Source organism: Pomacea canaliculata, linkage group LG4 (assembly GCF_003073045.1).
Source record: "Pomacea canaliculata isolate SZHN2017 linkage group LG4, ASM307304v1, whole genome shotgun sequence".
NCBI classification, from domain to species: Eukaryota; Metazoa; Mollusca; class Gastropoda; order Architaenioglossa; family Ampullariidae; genus Pomacea; species Pomacea canaliculata.
In genome coordinates this window covers 12,312,056-12,325,712 of record NC_037593.1, presented here as the reverse complement: position 1 = coordinate 12,325,712, position 13,657 = coordinate 12,312,056, and the positions used below count along the sequence as shown (strand labels likewise).

The 13,657-nt window shown below is 43.4% G+C and overlaps 1 protein-coding gene across 3 annotated transcripts in view; it reads left to right on the top strand.

Annotated features, from left to right (window-relative positions):
* LOC112561460 overlaps window positions 1–13,657 on the top strand; it is a 30,969-nt gene that overhangs the window by 9,907 nt on the left and 7,405 nt on the right. The window contains exons 1-6 of one of the 3 annotated variants that reach the window (XM_025233974.1): window positions 5,857–7,042; window positions 8,116–8,373; window positions 9,141–9,493; window positions 10,181–10,276; window positions 10,445–10,678; window positions 12,347–12,369. In XM_025233974.1, coding sequence (XP_025089759.1) covers window positions 8,166–8,373; window positions 9,141–9,493; window positions 10,181–10,276; window positions 10,445–10,678; window positions 12,347–12,369 — 914 coding nt within the window. In that variant the 5' untranslated portion in view covers window positions 5,857–7,042; window positions 8,116–8,165. Of the gene's footprint in view, window positions 1–5,856; window positions 7,043–8,115; window positions 8,374–9,140; window positions 9,494–10,180; window positions 10,277–10,444; window positions 10,679–12,346; window positions 12,370–13,657 lie in introns of those variants that run through there. The other 2 variants (XM_025233973.1, XM_025233975.1) reach the window with 2 other exon arrangements.

Below are 13,657 nucleotides of genomic sequence, written 5' to 3'. Positions count from 1 at the left end.
TGAGTTGTTCATGAAAGACCAGAAGACATGAAAGTACATTGTAGATATATCATTGATTGAGCTTCTGTGAATATTCTGATACTACCAATATGCCATCTTTATACATAAGCAGAAATTGGACACATTGCAGGGTGTATTGTAAATACTGTTAAAATGTGTTTACTGAGCCTTTATAATTGCTTTAACTGCCACAAGCCTTGATGACAACCCAGAGGTTCACTTGTGTGGGTTTTTTTTAAATACAGGCGTGAAGTGATAAAACCTTCATACTAAGAAATTAAAATCTGCATATCGTCTGAAAAATATGTGGTGGTATTCGTACTGCTTTCTCCTCAGTGATTTTGGCTCAGGTGGAGCACACTATATTTAGAATTCTTTATTACCACATACTTGATTTTGGGCCAGACTGTATATAAACAATGTAATGGCTTGCTGAATACATACACACATCATTTTCATTTATTGCTTGCCACGATGTGCTGAAATATAAGGCTTTTGTGGTGGCATCAGCATTGTTTAAATATGGAAACAAAATATTTTACTTTTTTTCTAAACCCATGTCTTCCATCAAGACATTTCTACATGGGTTCTTGAAATTTTTTTCTGTGTTAACAATTAGCAATTAGCAGACAGTCGATGTTTCTCTACAGTGAATTTTGCACAGAATTTGTTATGCGAATAGTGGAAAGTGCAAGGGTAGACAATGTATTTACTTCATAAACCAAATAAACATTTGCAATGTGGGCTGCTTACAAGCATTTATCAAAACAGAAAAGACAAACTTGACAAGGCTTACATTTTTTTGTATCTACACAGTGTTCATTGGGTTTACATTCCTTTAAATGCTTCACCCCCTTCTCGAATTAGATTTTGACCTTCAAAATTCTGATGTCTTAGTCCTTATAGTGGGAGGGTTTTTTTCTCTAAATAATGTGAAATGTTTTGAGTTAAACCAAGAGAATCTGTCACCACTAGCCACATGCAGGACAAAAACGTGACCTTGATCAGAAATTCCCGATGCTCTTCTACCCCTCCTTGCCACCTCCACACCACGAGGGTCATTACCAGAAAAGTTTTGCGCAGAAAATTCCCCCCTCCAACTCATCTCCTCCACTACGCCGCTCCGCCCCTCGCCTCACCTTGGCACACAAGGAGTCAGGGTCACATCGCTGCAAGAGTTGTACACCGCCCTACGTGACGCGTGGGTCACACTACGGGGTAGCGAGCGGGTGTCTCCACCTCCACCCTCCTCCCAGGCCCGGTTACATAGGGCACGAACGTTTGGGGGACAGGAAAGTGAGCTTCGGGGTAGACCTGTGACTTTCAGTAGGGACAGAAGGGTGTTGATTGACTGACACAGGTATCAATGAGCATGTTTTTTTTAGAATACATCTCCATTTCTGTTGCCGGGGAAATGAATGTAGCTTTTCTAAGGGGATTTTTTGTTCAACAAAGTTTCAAGAGAGAAATTGATGAAAGGTTGAACATATCTTGGCTGGAGGAGCAGCATAAATCAGTTGATATAAAGCCACAACAGTGATTTGAACACTTAATTATTGCTGTGTTCTTGGTTGGTTGGGGAGGATCACCATGTGTCTTTCCCCTAGCAGGTAGATAAACTGCATCGTCATCCCTCCCCTGATAGTCCTACTGGTATCCTGATGATGAAATGATTTGTGTCGACGGCTGTGACACCTCCACGCCTGAAATACCTTTCACAGACGCAGAGGTGACCTGACACTATCGGCAGGAGGGGTGTCTGAAAAAGATCTTGCAGGTGTTTCAAAATACGCATCGCTGCTCAGGACATGTGAAGATCACCTTGCCGAGAGGTGGGGTTGATTTCCCCCGTCCACACCCACCACTATCAGTCACTTCGGAACTCCCTCCTTTCTCAATCTGCCTCTCAGTCTGCATTCTCCGTAAACTAATAAAATCGATCAGTTAAAAATTGATTTTCCGTTTTTACTGTATGAGTATGAATTTGGCATTTCTCTTTGTGACGGATGCCCTCCCCCATCATCCTCAATGTCAGTCCAGTTCATCGTTCATTGCTATGTCAACAGTCGAGTGGAGGAAAACTCTCGATGCTGGGAATGTACGTCAGTCTGGACCTGCTTCGCAAACCAGCTGTTATATAACATTTTCTCAGCTTCCCCTTTTCAACACCCGCACCAAGAAATGGCCACCTCACATTCATGTGTTTTAGTTAAGATTAGTCCAACACCTGTTTAGAGAACATCAGGCGAAAAACCCTTTACTGCCATCGCACTTCAATTCCCGTCGGTGGGATCCTAATTATATGATCGCAGTGACGACAGCTGCAATAGCGAGGATCTGGCGCAGCAACTCCATCAGGTTTGCAATACCATAGGTTCAGACTCTTTAAAGACTTATCATCATAATCACTGTACTTGATTGATAGTACCAATCAATGGATGAATGAACGAATAAATGAATGAGCCCGTGAAACTAACAAAATTGCTCTTGGAAAAAAAGACGTGGTCTATATCAGCATTCCATGTCTGCTGATGATGCCCACAGTAGGGATCTGTGTCTGATACTAAGATGTAGACAGCCAATAATACCTACACTTATCGTCCAACGGTACTTCTTCTAAACCTACTCACGTGACGCCACTTCTGACTTTACGGTGACAGTTCACTCTGAAAAGGACTCTTTCCTTCTCAGTCCTTCGTCGCATATCATTGTTCAGACAGACAGACAGACAGACAAGACAGACAGACAGACAGACAGACAGACAGACAGACAGACAAAGACTTCGTTGGGGGTACTTTTTCCCTTATACAGGCACAGGATGAATTTTCAATCGCATCGATGAGCACTTTTGAACAATTCGTAAAAGGCTTCGATGATAACAGCAAAAAAAAATAAATAAATAAATAAAGGTTTTGGGAACTTGATTAGAGGTAGTCATAACGTGTGGGCTGTAAGAGAGGTACTGCATCGGTTAACATCGAAATGAGGCAGAGAAGAAAGCGAGAGAATTCTTCCTTTTTCCTTGTGACGTAAAGCCTAAAGGTAGCAGGTAAAAACACACAGTAAAGATACTAAAAATAAAATTTAACGGAAATAACGAGGGTAAGGGAACTAACACTTAAACTGTCCTGTTGTCTGGACACGTTTTTTTCGGAAAAAGAATGTGGTGTATCTGTTGAACCTAAAAAGCTAAGAAACCACTCACGCGATTGAGCAATCCAATAACTTTATTGTGCTTTTATGTGTACTATAAATTGCCTCGGAAAAGAGGAAAATCCTTTTACCTTATTGCTGGAAAGAGGTGGCGAATAAGTTCTGTGTGTGAGAGAAAGAGGAAGGGGGCGAGGGGTAATTGAGAGGAAGAACGAGAGACAGAGGAAAATGGAAGAAAAAATTAAAGAGAGGAAATAGAAAAACCAGAAAAAGTGGGTACAGGGCAGTAAAAGCCTGGATATGACAGAGGAGAGCCCCATTCAGTTAATTATGTTTCAAACTTACGAATGAATTACAAGCGTAAAAGAGGCTGCTCATTGCAAGGGAAATAACTATTCATTTACAGAAATCGCTCTTAATTGTAGTTATTCCCCTTAGACCGTATATTCTTCAAAGGACTGTATTCAGAGCCTATATGAGCACGAGGTTTTGAGCGTGTTTGTGGTTTCTGGAGGGAGGAGAACTGGAGAGAAAAAAGCGAGAAATAGAAGGAAAAAAATTTAAGTGAGGAAATAGCAAGTCTACCCCTATTCGATTTACTATGTTTCAAACTTTCGAATAAATTACAAATTGAAAGCAAAGTATAAGGGAAATAACTCGTCATTTACAGAAATTGCTCTTAATTGTAGTTATTCCCCTTAGACAGTATACGTGTTAGGAGGGCCTAATTGTGTTAGCACTTTATCAACATGTGTTTGGGGTGGGCAAGTAGTCACAGACACACTCGCAACCGAACAGACTTCCACGCGCCCGCCGCGAGCAGCGAAGCCAATCACTCCTCAGTGGACACAAAACACATACACGAAAGGACAATACAACATGTAAGTTTATTGGCGGTCAAACAACAACAACAAACGTCTCGCAAATTTCAAAGAAAAAGGAAAAGGAAGCAACAAAACTACAAAGTAAACCAACCTGAGGAGATTACCTCCCTTGATAATGAAACAGTACCCAACTTACACAAACATTTAGACCCCCCCCCCCCCCCGACCATTGCCTGAGGCAATGCGAAGCCGACGCTTCAGCATGTCCTTCTCAGCCTGTACAATGCGATGCACATGAACAACACATGCATTCTTTGGCCATACACACATATATAACCACAAAGCTGGCCTCTCATGCGTCTCTTACAACACTACCTCAACACCGCCGTCTGCTATGACAGAAAAAAAAAAATCCCAAATACAATCTAGGTCGCTAAACACATATCATTACAACACGAATAAAAATCCCCCATAATATAGACTCAGCACATAAGTCCCCCCCCCCCATAAATCCATACGATGACCTCGCAGCCACAATGGCTCGCGCACCTTGCACACTTGCGCACCGGCCGGACAGCCACTAGCCTGAAAAACAGCAACAGGTAGTTCTCTCTACTCACCCAATCGGCTCGTGATGCGTTAACGCAGGAGAAAAAGAAGCTTTTGCCACACACCACTCCAGGGAAAATACCAGCATCAGAGTCCAGAGCGCACTCGTGTCTCCCGGTACCGAAGCTCTTTTAGTTCTGCCCACGCGACCCTCAGCCTCCAAAACAAAAGTCCCGGTCTAACCCTGGGGAGAGGAAATTTATGCTTCCACCCTTCCCGCGCTAATAGGGTTCCTGCCCCACTATCCCGCTAGGACCCGCAACAAAAGACCCCATCAGGTTTGCACCCTGACCTATGCTCCGATGCGGACTCATCACTTCCTGACGAGATCAAAGGACAGGCTACACCGACGACCTCGAGCCCGCTCCCTTTTCTCCAGGCGTCCACACCTCAACACCGCTGCAGCAAGCAACACGCGACATTCATGATATTTGCAAGCAGCTGTCTAAACTTAATCCAAAATGTTGCCTCCTTTCTTTATAAAGCACTACATATTAGGGAGAAGAAATCTGCAAAAGTACTGATATTTTGATGAAAATTACAGCATACATTAATTTGTTAATCAGTAAGGGCACTATATGTATTTTGTACTTTTCTTGATTCCGTCCACTCTCCCAACATCGGTTATGGGCGCGACCCTTCCGAATAAAGGACATTGTCATTGTCTTGATTTTAGTACTAAATAAAAAACTTACACGCCCTTACAAATGTCTTTTTTTTTTTACCGTGACAGTGAAAAACCAAAACATCCTGATTTACCTGCATGATAATCATGTTCACTTGAACACACTGAAGCACAGTTGTTTCTACCATGTATTAGTAAAATCAAATGAAAAAAGATTACATGATAAACTTTAGTAATCAAATGAGCAGTTATAACTGGAAAAGAGATGCATCAAAGCGAAACATAAAAAGTCACAATCTAGTTCATTTGAAAGGCACAGAACATGATATATGCACCTGGTGACAAAGCAAATTATAAAGGATGGTGACAAATTAAAGACATGCACACTCCTCAATTTACATGAATAAAAACAAATTACAGTGGTGATGCAAATGCAAAAGATATATATACATAATTCAAATTATGTAATGGAAATAATCAAGATTGCTGGGAGAGAACTGTACACAGTGATGATAAAAATATAGTTACATGGTGTATGTCAATAATTTGCTGCTGCTGTGTCACCTTTAGTCTGCAGACAACATAATCACAACTCTAAAGTCACACCAATCATAAATATAAATGTACACCTCAAAGGCGTCCGGGAACATTGGAAAGTGAGATTTGAACTGGTACGTCGAGTATCGTGGAAAGGTGACTTCGACGAAATCGACCATGTGCGAGTTGGGATTGTCACGTTTGTACTGATTTACTTCTGTGGACAAGTGGGGCGCATCGATATTCATTTGCGACAGCTTGGCTACAGCACTTCGGGGTGTAGCTTCCGAAGATTTGACTGCATTCAAACCTCGCTTCATGTCTGCCATCTTGAAGCTCTGTCTTCCGGCGAGCTCTGCGTTGCACAGGGACCGCTAGCTGCGCTCGGTTCGCTACTCGCTATGCAACACGCCCCAGTAATCAGCGCCTATGAGCGAGAGGATCCATGCGTGTCTGGGGGATGAGGGGGCGCAGGCTGTTAGTGTGCACCAGCCACCAGGTATATAAGATATATGCAGATGTAGTGTCCGTTGTGATGTATACATCTGTACTACATGCTGTCTAGAATCTGAGGTTTGGCTGCTTTGTAGTATACTTATCTATGTACTGTGGTGTATCTATGTGTTTATTTTGTGCTGTGTCATGTGGTGAGCACTCAGCAGTCGACTCAAACTACATCTTGAAGCCATTACAGTGCATTGTTCGTTGTGTATTGTAATATTTCAGTAACTAAATGCCAGACGTCCTCTATGAACTACGATGTTTGTTCTGTAATCCATTGTGTGAATTATCTGTGGAACTTGTATGACAATATGCTTATGTTTTGTGGAATATGTTCTTTAATGTACCGATCCCTGTATATTAATGCTTATGCACTGGAGTCAGCATCGTAACAGCGGAGCGGGTTGCTGTATATAAATGATTATCTCGGTACTATGGGGCCTTGTCGTCTGCACCATGTCTGCCTACTTGCTGCCTGCAGTAGCGATGCTGGAAGATGTAAGATGCACCAAGCAGAGGCATTACCAGAAACACCCTTTTCTAAAATTAGATCACATGTGGGATTTTTTTTCCATCCCTCACAAACCTTGCTCGTACCAGGCAGCACCAGTGCAGGTATTTTTCGGGAGGATCAGCCACAGAGCCTGGGCCTGTACAGAGGGCTATGACGCAAGCAGAAATGGCTGACTGAACAGTGTGCACAGAGGTGATCAAGCAGACCCGACTGTGCCGATGGAAAGAACGAGATTCTTTTGGATTTCAGGGAGGAGGCAAGAAGAAGTTGTGCTGTGAGGTAGGTAAAGATGGTTGTGTCCGTCCTTTCTGCAGGCTCGAGTGTTGCCCACCCACCCCTGTTCCCCTGTAAGTTATGCAGTTCAAGTCTGGGGAGGGGCTGGAAAGGGATGCAACATATTGCTGCCACTCGTCGTAAGAAAGCTATGAGACAAAACACTGGAATTAAAAAAAAAAAAGTGAACAGAAAACCTAAATCAGCTGATCCGGTGATCACATGATCACGAAATGTAACGTCAGTGGCGAGAAGGGGGGAGTTTTCTGGAAGCAGGTTATCTGGGTGGGTGAGTGGGTGGAGGCATCGTGGAGCTGGGGTGGTGAGTGAGTGGTGATGGTTGCAACAAACTGCATGGATGTCATAATGTAAACAGAGACAAGGAAAGAATGGGTAATTAACGGACGCCCGCCAGACTTCGAAAGCAACTGTGGAATGACAAACATTCAGGTGCCGCATTAATACCCAGAGAATAAAAGGTCACGTGACAAGATCCATTTAGCAGTCTGGTGACCGCACCCAGATCGTGACTCTAAGCTAATGTGTGTATAGCTCATGGCGCGAGTTGGTCACATGAGCTACGCTTCTCCTTTTCTTAATGTTATTGATGCTGTGTACTTGGTTTCAGTGTCATTCTGCTTACAGTCGAAGCTCATGGGTGATGTGACATTTCTAGAACAAAAGAAATCGTGACCTTTTTAATAGGACACGCGCTGTCGAATATGTGACAATGGCGAAGTTGTATGCAGCGGTCACCTGTTAATGTTTTTGAGAAAATATAGGGGGTGAGAATTAATAAATAAGTGAATAAAAATGATATGACACTATGTTCACTATTAAGACGGCTTTTAAAGCGGTTCTCAGCCAGACAAACATGATCAAACGTCTGACCAAGTTTTCAAAGTTCTACATAACCCGATCAAACGTTCGCTCATCTTTGACCGGTTGAGAAAAACCTTTAGTGACGTGTCTTTTAATTAGACTCCATCTAATCAGCCACTGTCTCATACCAGTCGTCAGCTTCTAATTGTCCCACGTCCCATGATCAGTCTCTGACGGTCTCATGTCATGTGGTTCAGCATCTGTCTCAGTTTCAGACAGACATCAACATTTTCTCGGACAAAAGCAAATGGCGGCTTCTCCCAGAGTGACGGAGGAGCTGACCTGCTCCATTTGTCTTGAACTCTTTGATCATCCACTCTTGCTGCCGTGTGCTCACACCTTCTGCCGCCAGTGCCTGCGCGACTTCTGGACACGGAGCACCGGGGCGTCTGACGGACAGCGGCGACAGGACAAGAGCATCCTGTGCCCCAAGTGCAGGGTGGAAGTTAAACTAGGTTAGGTCACTCGTGTTTTATAATAATTTTCTTAGACTGTGTCTTTATCTGTAGGTTGGTTGGTTGGTTCCTTTAGTTCGCGATATGTATACTGTAACCTAATAAGGCCTGTAATGTATAGTGTAATCTAATATGACCTGTATGATATTAGACGACTGCCACCTACCCCTTCGAAAGGGCCGTCGACCCATCAAATAAATAATAATTTAATCCCACCCCAAACCCCAATGACTACAGCTAGTATGGTCTCTAAGAAAACCATAAGACTTGATAATAATCAAAGGAATAGCTTAATAATAAGAAGACGTAGACGCTGAGTAAGAATTAAAATAATTTCAAAATCAAATTAAGAATGGAAATAATGTGTTGTCTGTTAGAACAAATATTATGACAAAGATTTCCAGTCTGCAGCAAAGCAGACAGTTAAAAAAGGTAATTAAAAAACTAAAAAAAATTAAAGCTCCATCGCATAACAAAAATATATAGAAGTGACTTTTATAATATACAAACAAAAAAATGATGAAAATAAAGAAAATCATACCACACATATGGATGTGTCTGTATAAATGAGTTAATATAAGGTTAACCCGTTAGCCCGTTCCCAAATGCGCTCGTGTGTGTGTGGTTTTTTTTTAACATAAGGATGTGTATGTGTGCTGCGTGTGCACGTGTTATATTAATATAAGTTTTTGGTATTAAAAAACGTCACAAATACACCTCGCTGTCTTCTCAAACAACCGCCATTGAAAGGAAATGTCGGCTTGCAGGCAAGGAGGGAGTGGATGGGCTGCCGAAGAACACGACCCTGTCCAACATCATCCTCAGCTTCCAGGAGGACGGACAGAGACAAAAGCCCGTTCCTGACTGCGACGTCTGTGATGTGGAGCCACCCCGGGTGGGCTTCAAGTCCTGCAGCGAATGCTACCTGACCTACTGCAAGACTTGTTTCGACCAGCTGCATCCAATGAGAGGCGCGTTTTTGCATCACGTGATCACAAGCCCAGCACCCTCGGAGCAACGTAAGGTCATCCATGCGGACACGGTAGCGCAGAGTCCCCGGGTCGACTCCCGCAAAGTGATTAGGCGAGTACGGTCGATGAGCCCGCTACCGAAAGAACAGGTAATCATGTTTATAACGGTCATTAGCCAGCTGCACAACACATTTCTAATTTTAAACACTTAATTCTTTTAATCAGTTTTATCGAAAAATAGTACACAACATAATTTTAGAACTTTTTATTATAACTAATAATGTGGTTACACTTTCGTTTCCGTCAGAACAATTTTTTTGTAATCGTACGTGAAAACGTAAATGAGTTAGGGGAGATATTTGAAAGACAGTTGATAATTCGCTTCATTAGAACTGTTTTATAAACGAATTGTTCAATTAGCCCCATATCTGGTCAGAGGGCATAAGTTATATCCACATTCTCGGATTAACCTTACCTTTGCTTACCTACAACCCTAGCAAGTTGTCTGCAGCCATAGCTGTGATCCACCCCAAAGACTATAGATCAGTGGTTCTTAACCGGGGTTCTATCAAACCCTAGGTGTTCGGTGAGTCGGTCTCAGGGGTTCGGCGAAGCCTCCGCCACGGAGGTCAAGACACCCGCAATTCGTGATGACACTAAAGAAAGGTTCGGTGAATGTGCATATGAAATTTGTGGATTCGGTACCTCAAACAAGGTTAAGAACCACTGATTTAGATGAACAGGTAACCGCCTTACAACACCCTGTAATATTTATGGTTATAGCTAACCCTGAAGTAGCGCCATCTCTGCTTCATGACTCCTCACTCTGCTGACAGGAGTATGCAGACAGACTGCGCCGCTCCATCACAGCCAAGCGAAAGGAGATGAGAGAGACGCTGAAGACCGTGCAGGATCTCCTCAAGTCCACGGAGGTAAGGGAGCAGCCCCTTCACCAGTGTTCACAATGAAAGCAAAAACGGCCGGGAAGGAAAAAAATCACTTATTTGTGTTTTTCGTTCGTTCATTCGTATGTTCATTTATTGTTAGTTCTGTTGGTGGTAATGATAGACGAATGAATGGATGCTGATTTCATACATTAGGATGAGACCGAAGACCAGATGAAGCAGATCAAGGCCTTGAGTTCACGCCTGCACGAGGCAGTGGCCGAGCGGGAAGGCGCCATGTTGGCAGGGTGCACGCGCCGGCGTCACGAGGCGGTCACGTGCTGTTACGGCCTCATCAGCGATGCCCAGGCGCTGATGCTGGAGCTCGACCTGCTGGAAGAGAAGTTCGGGCAGCTGCTGATAAAAGCCCCCATGGTGGACATCTCACAGGTGGGTACTTGACGGTGCGTCCAGTGGTGCCTCGGAGGGTCATCGCAGTCGTTGACGATATCACGTGTCCAGTGGTGCATCGAAATCTAATAGAGCAGGGATGCACAACCTACGGCCCGCGGGCCATATCCGGCCCGCGACGCGGTCCCATCCGGCCCGCGAAACTTCTGCCCACAGTGCAGGAAATCGGCATGTTAGTAATAAAAGAAGACCTTAGAAAAAAAAACGAAAAAAAAGGAAGAAGAAGTATTTATCCCCACGTAGGGGCGTCTCTCAATCTTTTTTTCGATGGACGAACATTTCGATTCAGTGCTCCGACTTGGTGTCTCTACGATGCAGCCGGACATTCAGAAGTTGGTTTCGGGAAAACAACTTCAAATATCCCACTAATTACTACATAATTAATGGTAAGTACAACTTGTTTCTAATAAAAATGGTATTTGCTCTATTTTTTTTTTTCTTTTTTGTATTTTTTGCGGTGAAGTGGCCCGCGACACGGCTGTCCGAAATGGATATGGCCCGCAGGCCGAAAAAGGTTGGGCATCACTGTAATAGAGTATAGTGGAACAGTAGACGACGGTCAGCGAGAGCCAATAGAGTATAAGGCAGCGGTTCTCAAACGGTAGGGGGCGCGACGTGCCTACAAGGGGTGCGAAGGTGGTCATTTTTTACAAGTTTCTTATACCGGTACTAGTGAAATTAGCTTACGTTGTGTAACCGACATTGTGTAACATAATTTACATTGTGTAAAGGTGAGGGGGCTCAAACCAGCCAGCGCAGTCAAAAGACCAGACAGTTCTCGACCTTTGCCCCTAAGTCGCTTAGGGCCCGATGTGACTGTGACCCTTCTGTCTCGGCAGTGACTTCCAAAACTCAAAACCCCTCTCAACAATTAAGCCTCCAATCTCCCTCCTCTCACCTTTTGCCCTCTCTCCCCCAATCTCTCATCGCTAACTCCCCTCTCCCTCTCCAGTCACACCTCTCTTTTTTTAAAAAAACATCTAAAAGACATGCATTCAGGAAACGTCCATCATTCACACCCTTTCGCCCTCGCACGTGCTCAGTCCTTGTACTCTGACTAGAGGTCCCTGACAGAAAGCCATGCCCAGATGGTGCGGGGTAGGGGCTGAAGGGTTTGTGTTTTGAGTTGTGGAAGTCCCTGTCGAGACAGCAAGAGTCACAGTCACATCGGGTCGCTAAGTCACTTAGGGGCCATCAAAGGTCCGCCCACCTTTGATGTGCGGCAAAGGTCGAGAACTGTCTCGACAAATCCCAAAATATCTTTAGGGATACCACTACTACATCTACAATTACTTCTTTATCGTCTGCTGCTGCTAATGACGACGACATTTATTGTTACATTTCTTAGGTAAAGGTAAGCGCTCTATTGGCGGTTGAAACAGTGAATTGTAACTGGTTCACCGTGTGTAGATCAATAAAAATAAATGTTATTAGCATGATTATTTCTACAACAGTATATAGAAATAGATTATAAGACAGTTCTACATGTTGTCATCTTCTTCTTCGTCATCATCATCATCATCATCTTCTTCTTCTTCTTCTTCTTGATCCCTTTCGTTTCTTCTCCTTCTTTTTTGTACCTGGACATGTTTGTAGATCGATATATTCGTAGAAACCATTCACTTACTCTCTACTTTTTTTTTTCAGGAACTCTCAGATCTGGAAGAAAGGTAATTTCAGTTTATTACAACTGCTGGGATTTGGCTTGTGAGATTACAAGAGGGGACAATCAAGCTCGATCTTCTTGATGTTGAAATCAAATTACTTTTATTTATTCACTTTGAAGTCAGGCACAAAAAAAAAAAAAACCAAACAAACAAACAAACCCATACATTTGTTTTAAATCCACCAGTCGTGTCTTCTCAGTCGTCGTGTCCCTACTGTTTTAGCCACACCTTCCGACAAAAGCTTGCTTACCACTCTTATCCTGACTGATAACATTTGGTGTTGGTTTGTTGCTTTTTACGCATTGCTGCAACACCATTACTATTATTATTAATTATTATTATTATCATCTCCGTTCACATCTATGTCTTATTTGGTGTTCTATTCTGGAGGAGGTGAGAGAGTATCATCGTACTAGACGAAATAGGTGTACACGTGTGTGTATGTGTCTCAGTTTTAAATACACGCGCGAGCATGCGCGCGCACACACCCACCCACACAGACACACAATCAATATACTCAGACGTACATATGGAGAGGTGGAGGAGAGAGAGAGAGGAAACGAACTAATATCCCCGTGCAGAGAGGAACGTGGCTTGAGTACGTGGCTTTGTCATGTCAAGAACGAGAACCCCAAACGTCACACTGAACTATTGCAATCGCGAGTTAGCTCCCTTGCATTGCGCATCATCCTGAAAGGTCGGCTCGTGACGCGGCAGACTATTAATAACCCTGACGTCAGCTTCCGACTGGTTTATGTCGCAGTCGTGAGCCAAGCTTCCCTGTGACATTGCGCCACTGCACGATGACCGGGCAGAAAGGAGTCACAAGACAGATTAATCCCGGATGTCTCGGTGACAGGGTCAAATAATCCGAGATAAACGAGTGGATTAAACGTGACACGTACAACGTTCCGGGTTTCGCCTCGAGCCGTAATGTCTGTGGAACTGTCACAAGGTGGCTGACACGGTGCACGGACCCGAGGGTTTTTTCTGTTCCACATTTAGGTCTTGATCGAATGGGGAAAAGTAAATAAATCCACACACCCCTTCCCGGTACGTTGCTACTGAAGCGACTGATTCAGAATAATATATGTCGCCAATTTTTTATATTATTTTTGTTGACAGCTTTCGCCCCATTTAAAAATAATTGCGTGAATTTTCAGTGCCTTATTCATTTTTCTTAATATTATTGTTTCATTTTCCTGACGTCCATTTTTTTTAATTCTGTTTTTTGATCATTCATTTTGGCATTAATTTTCGCCTTGTTAGAAATCACATTTCCTGCAGTCTG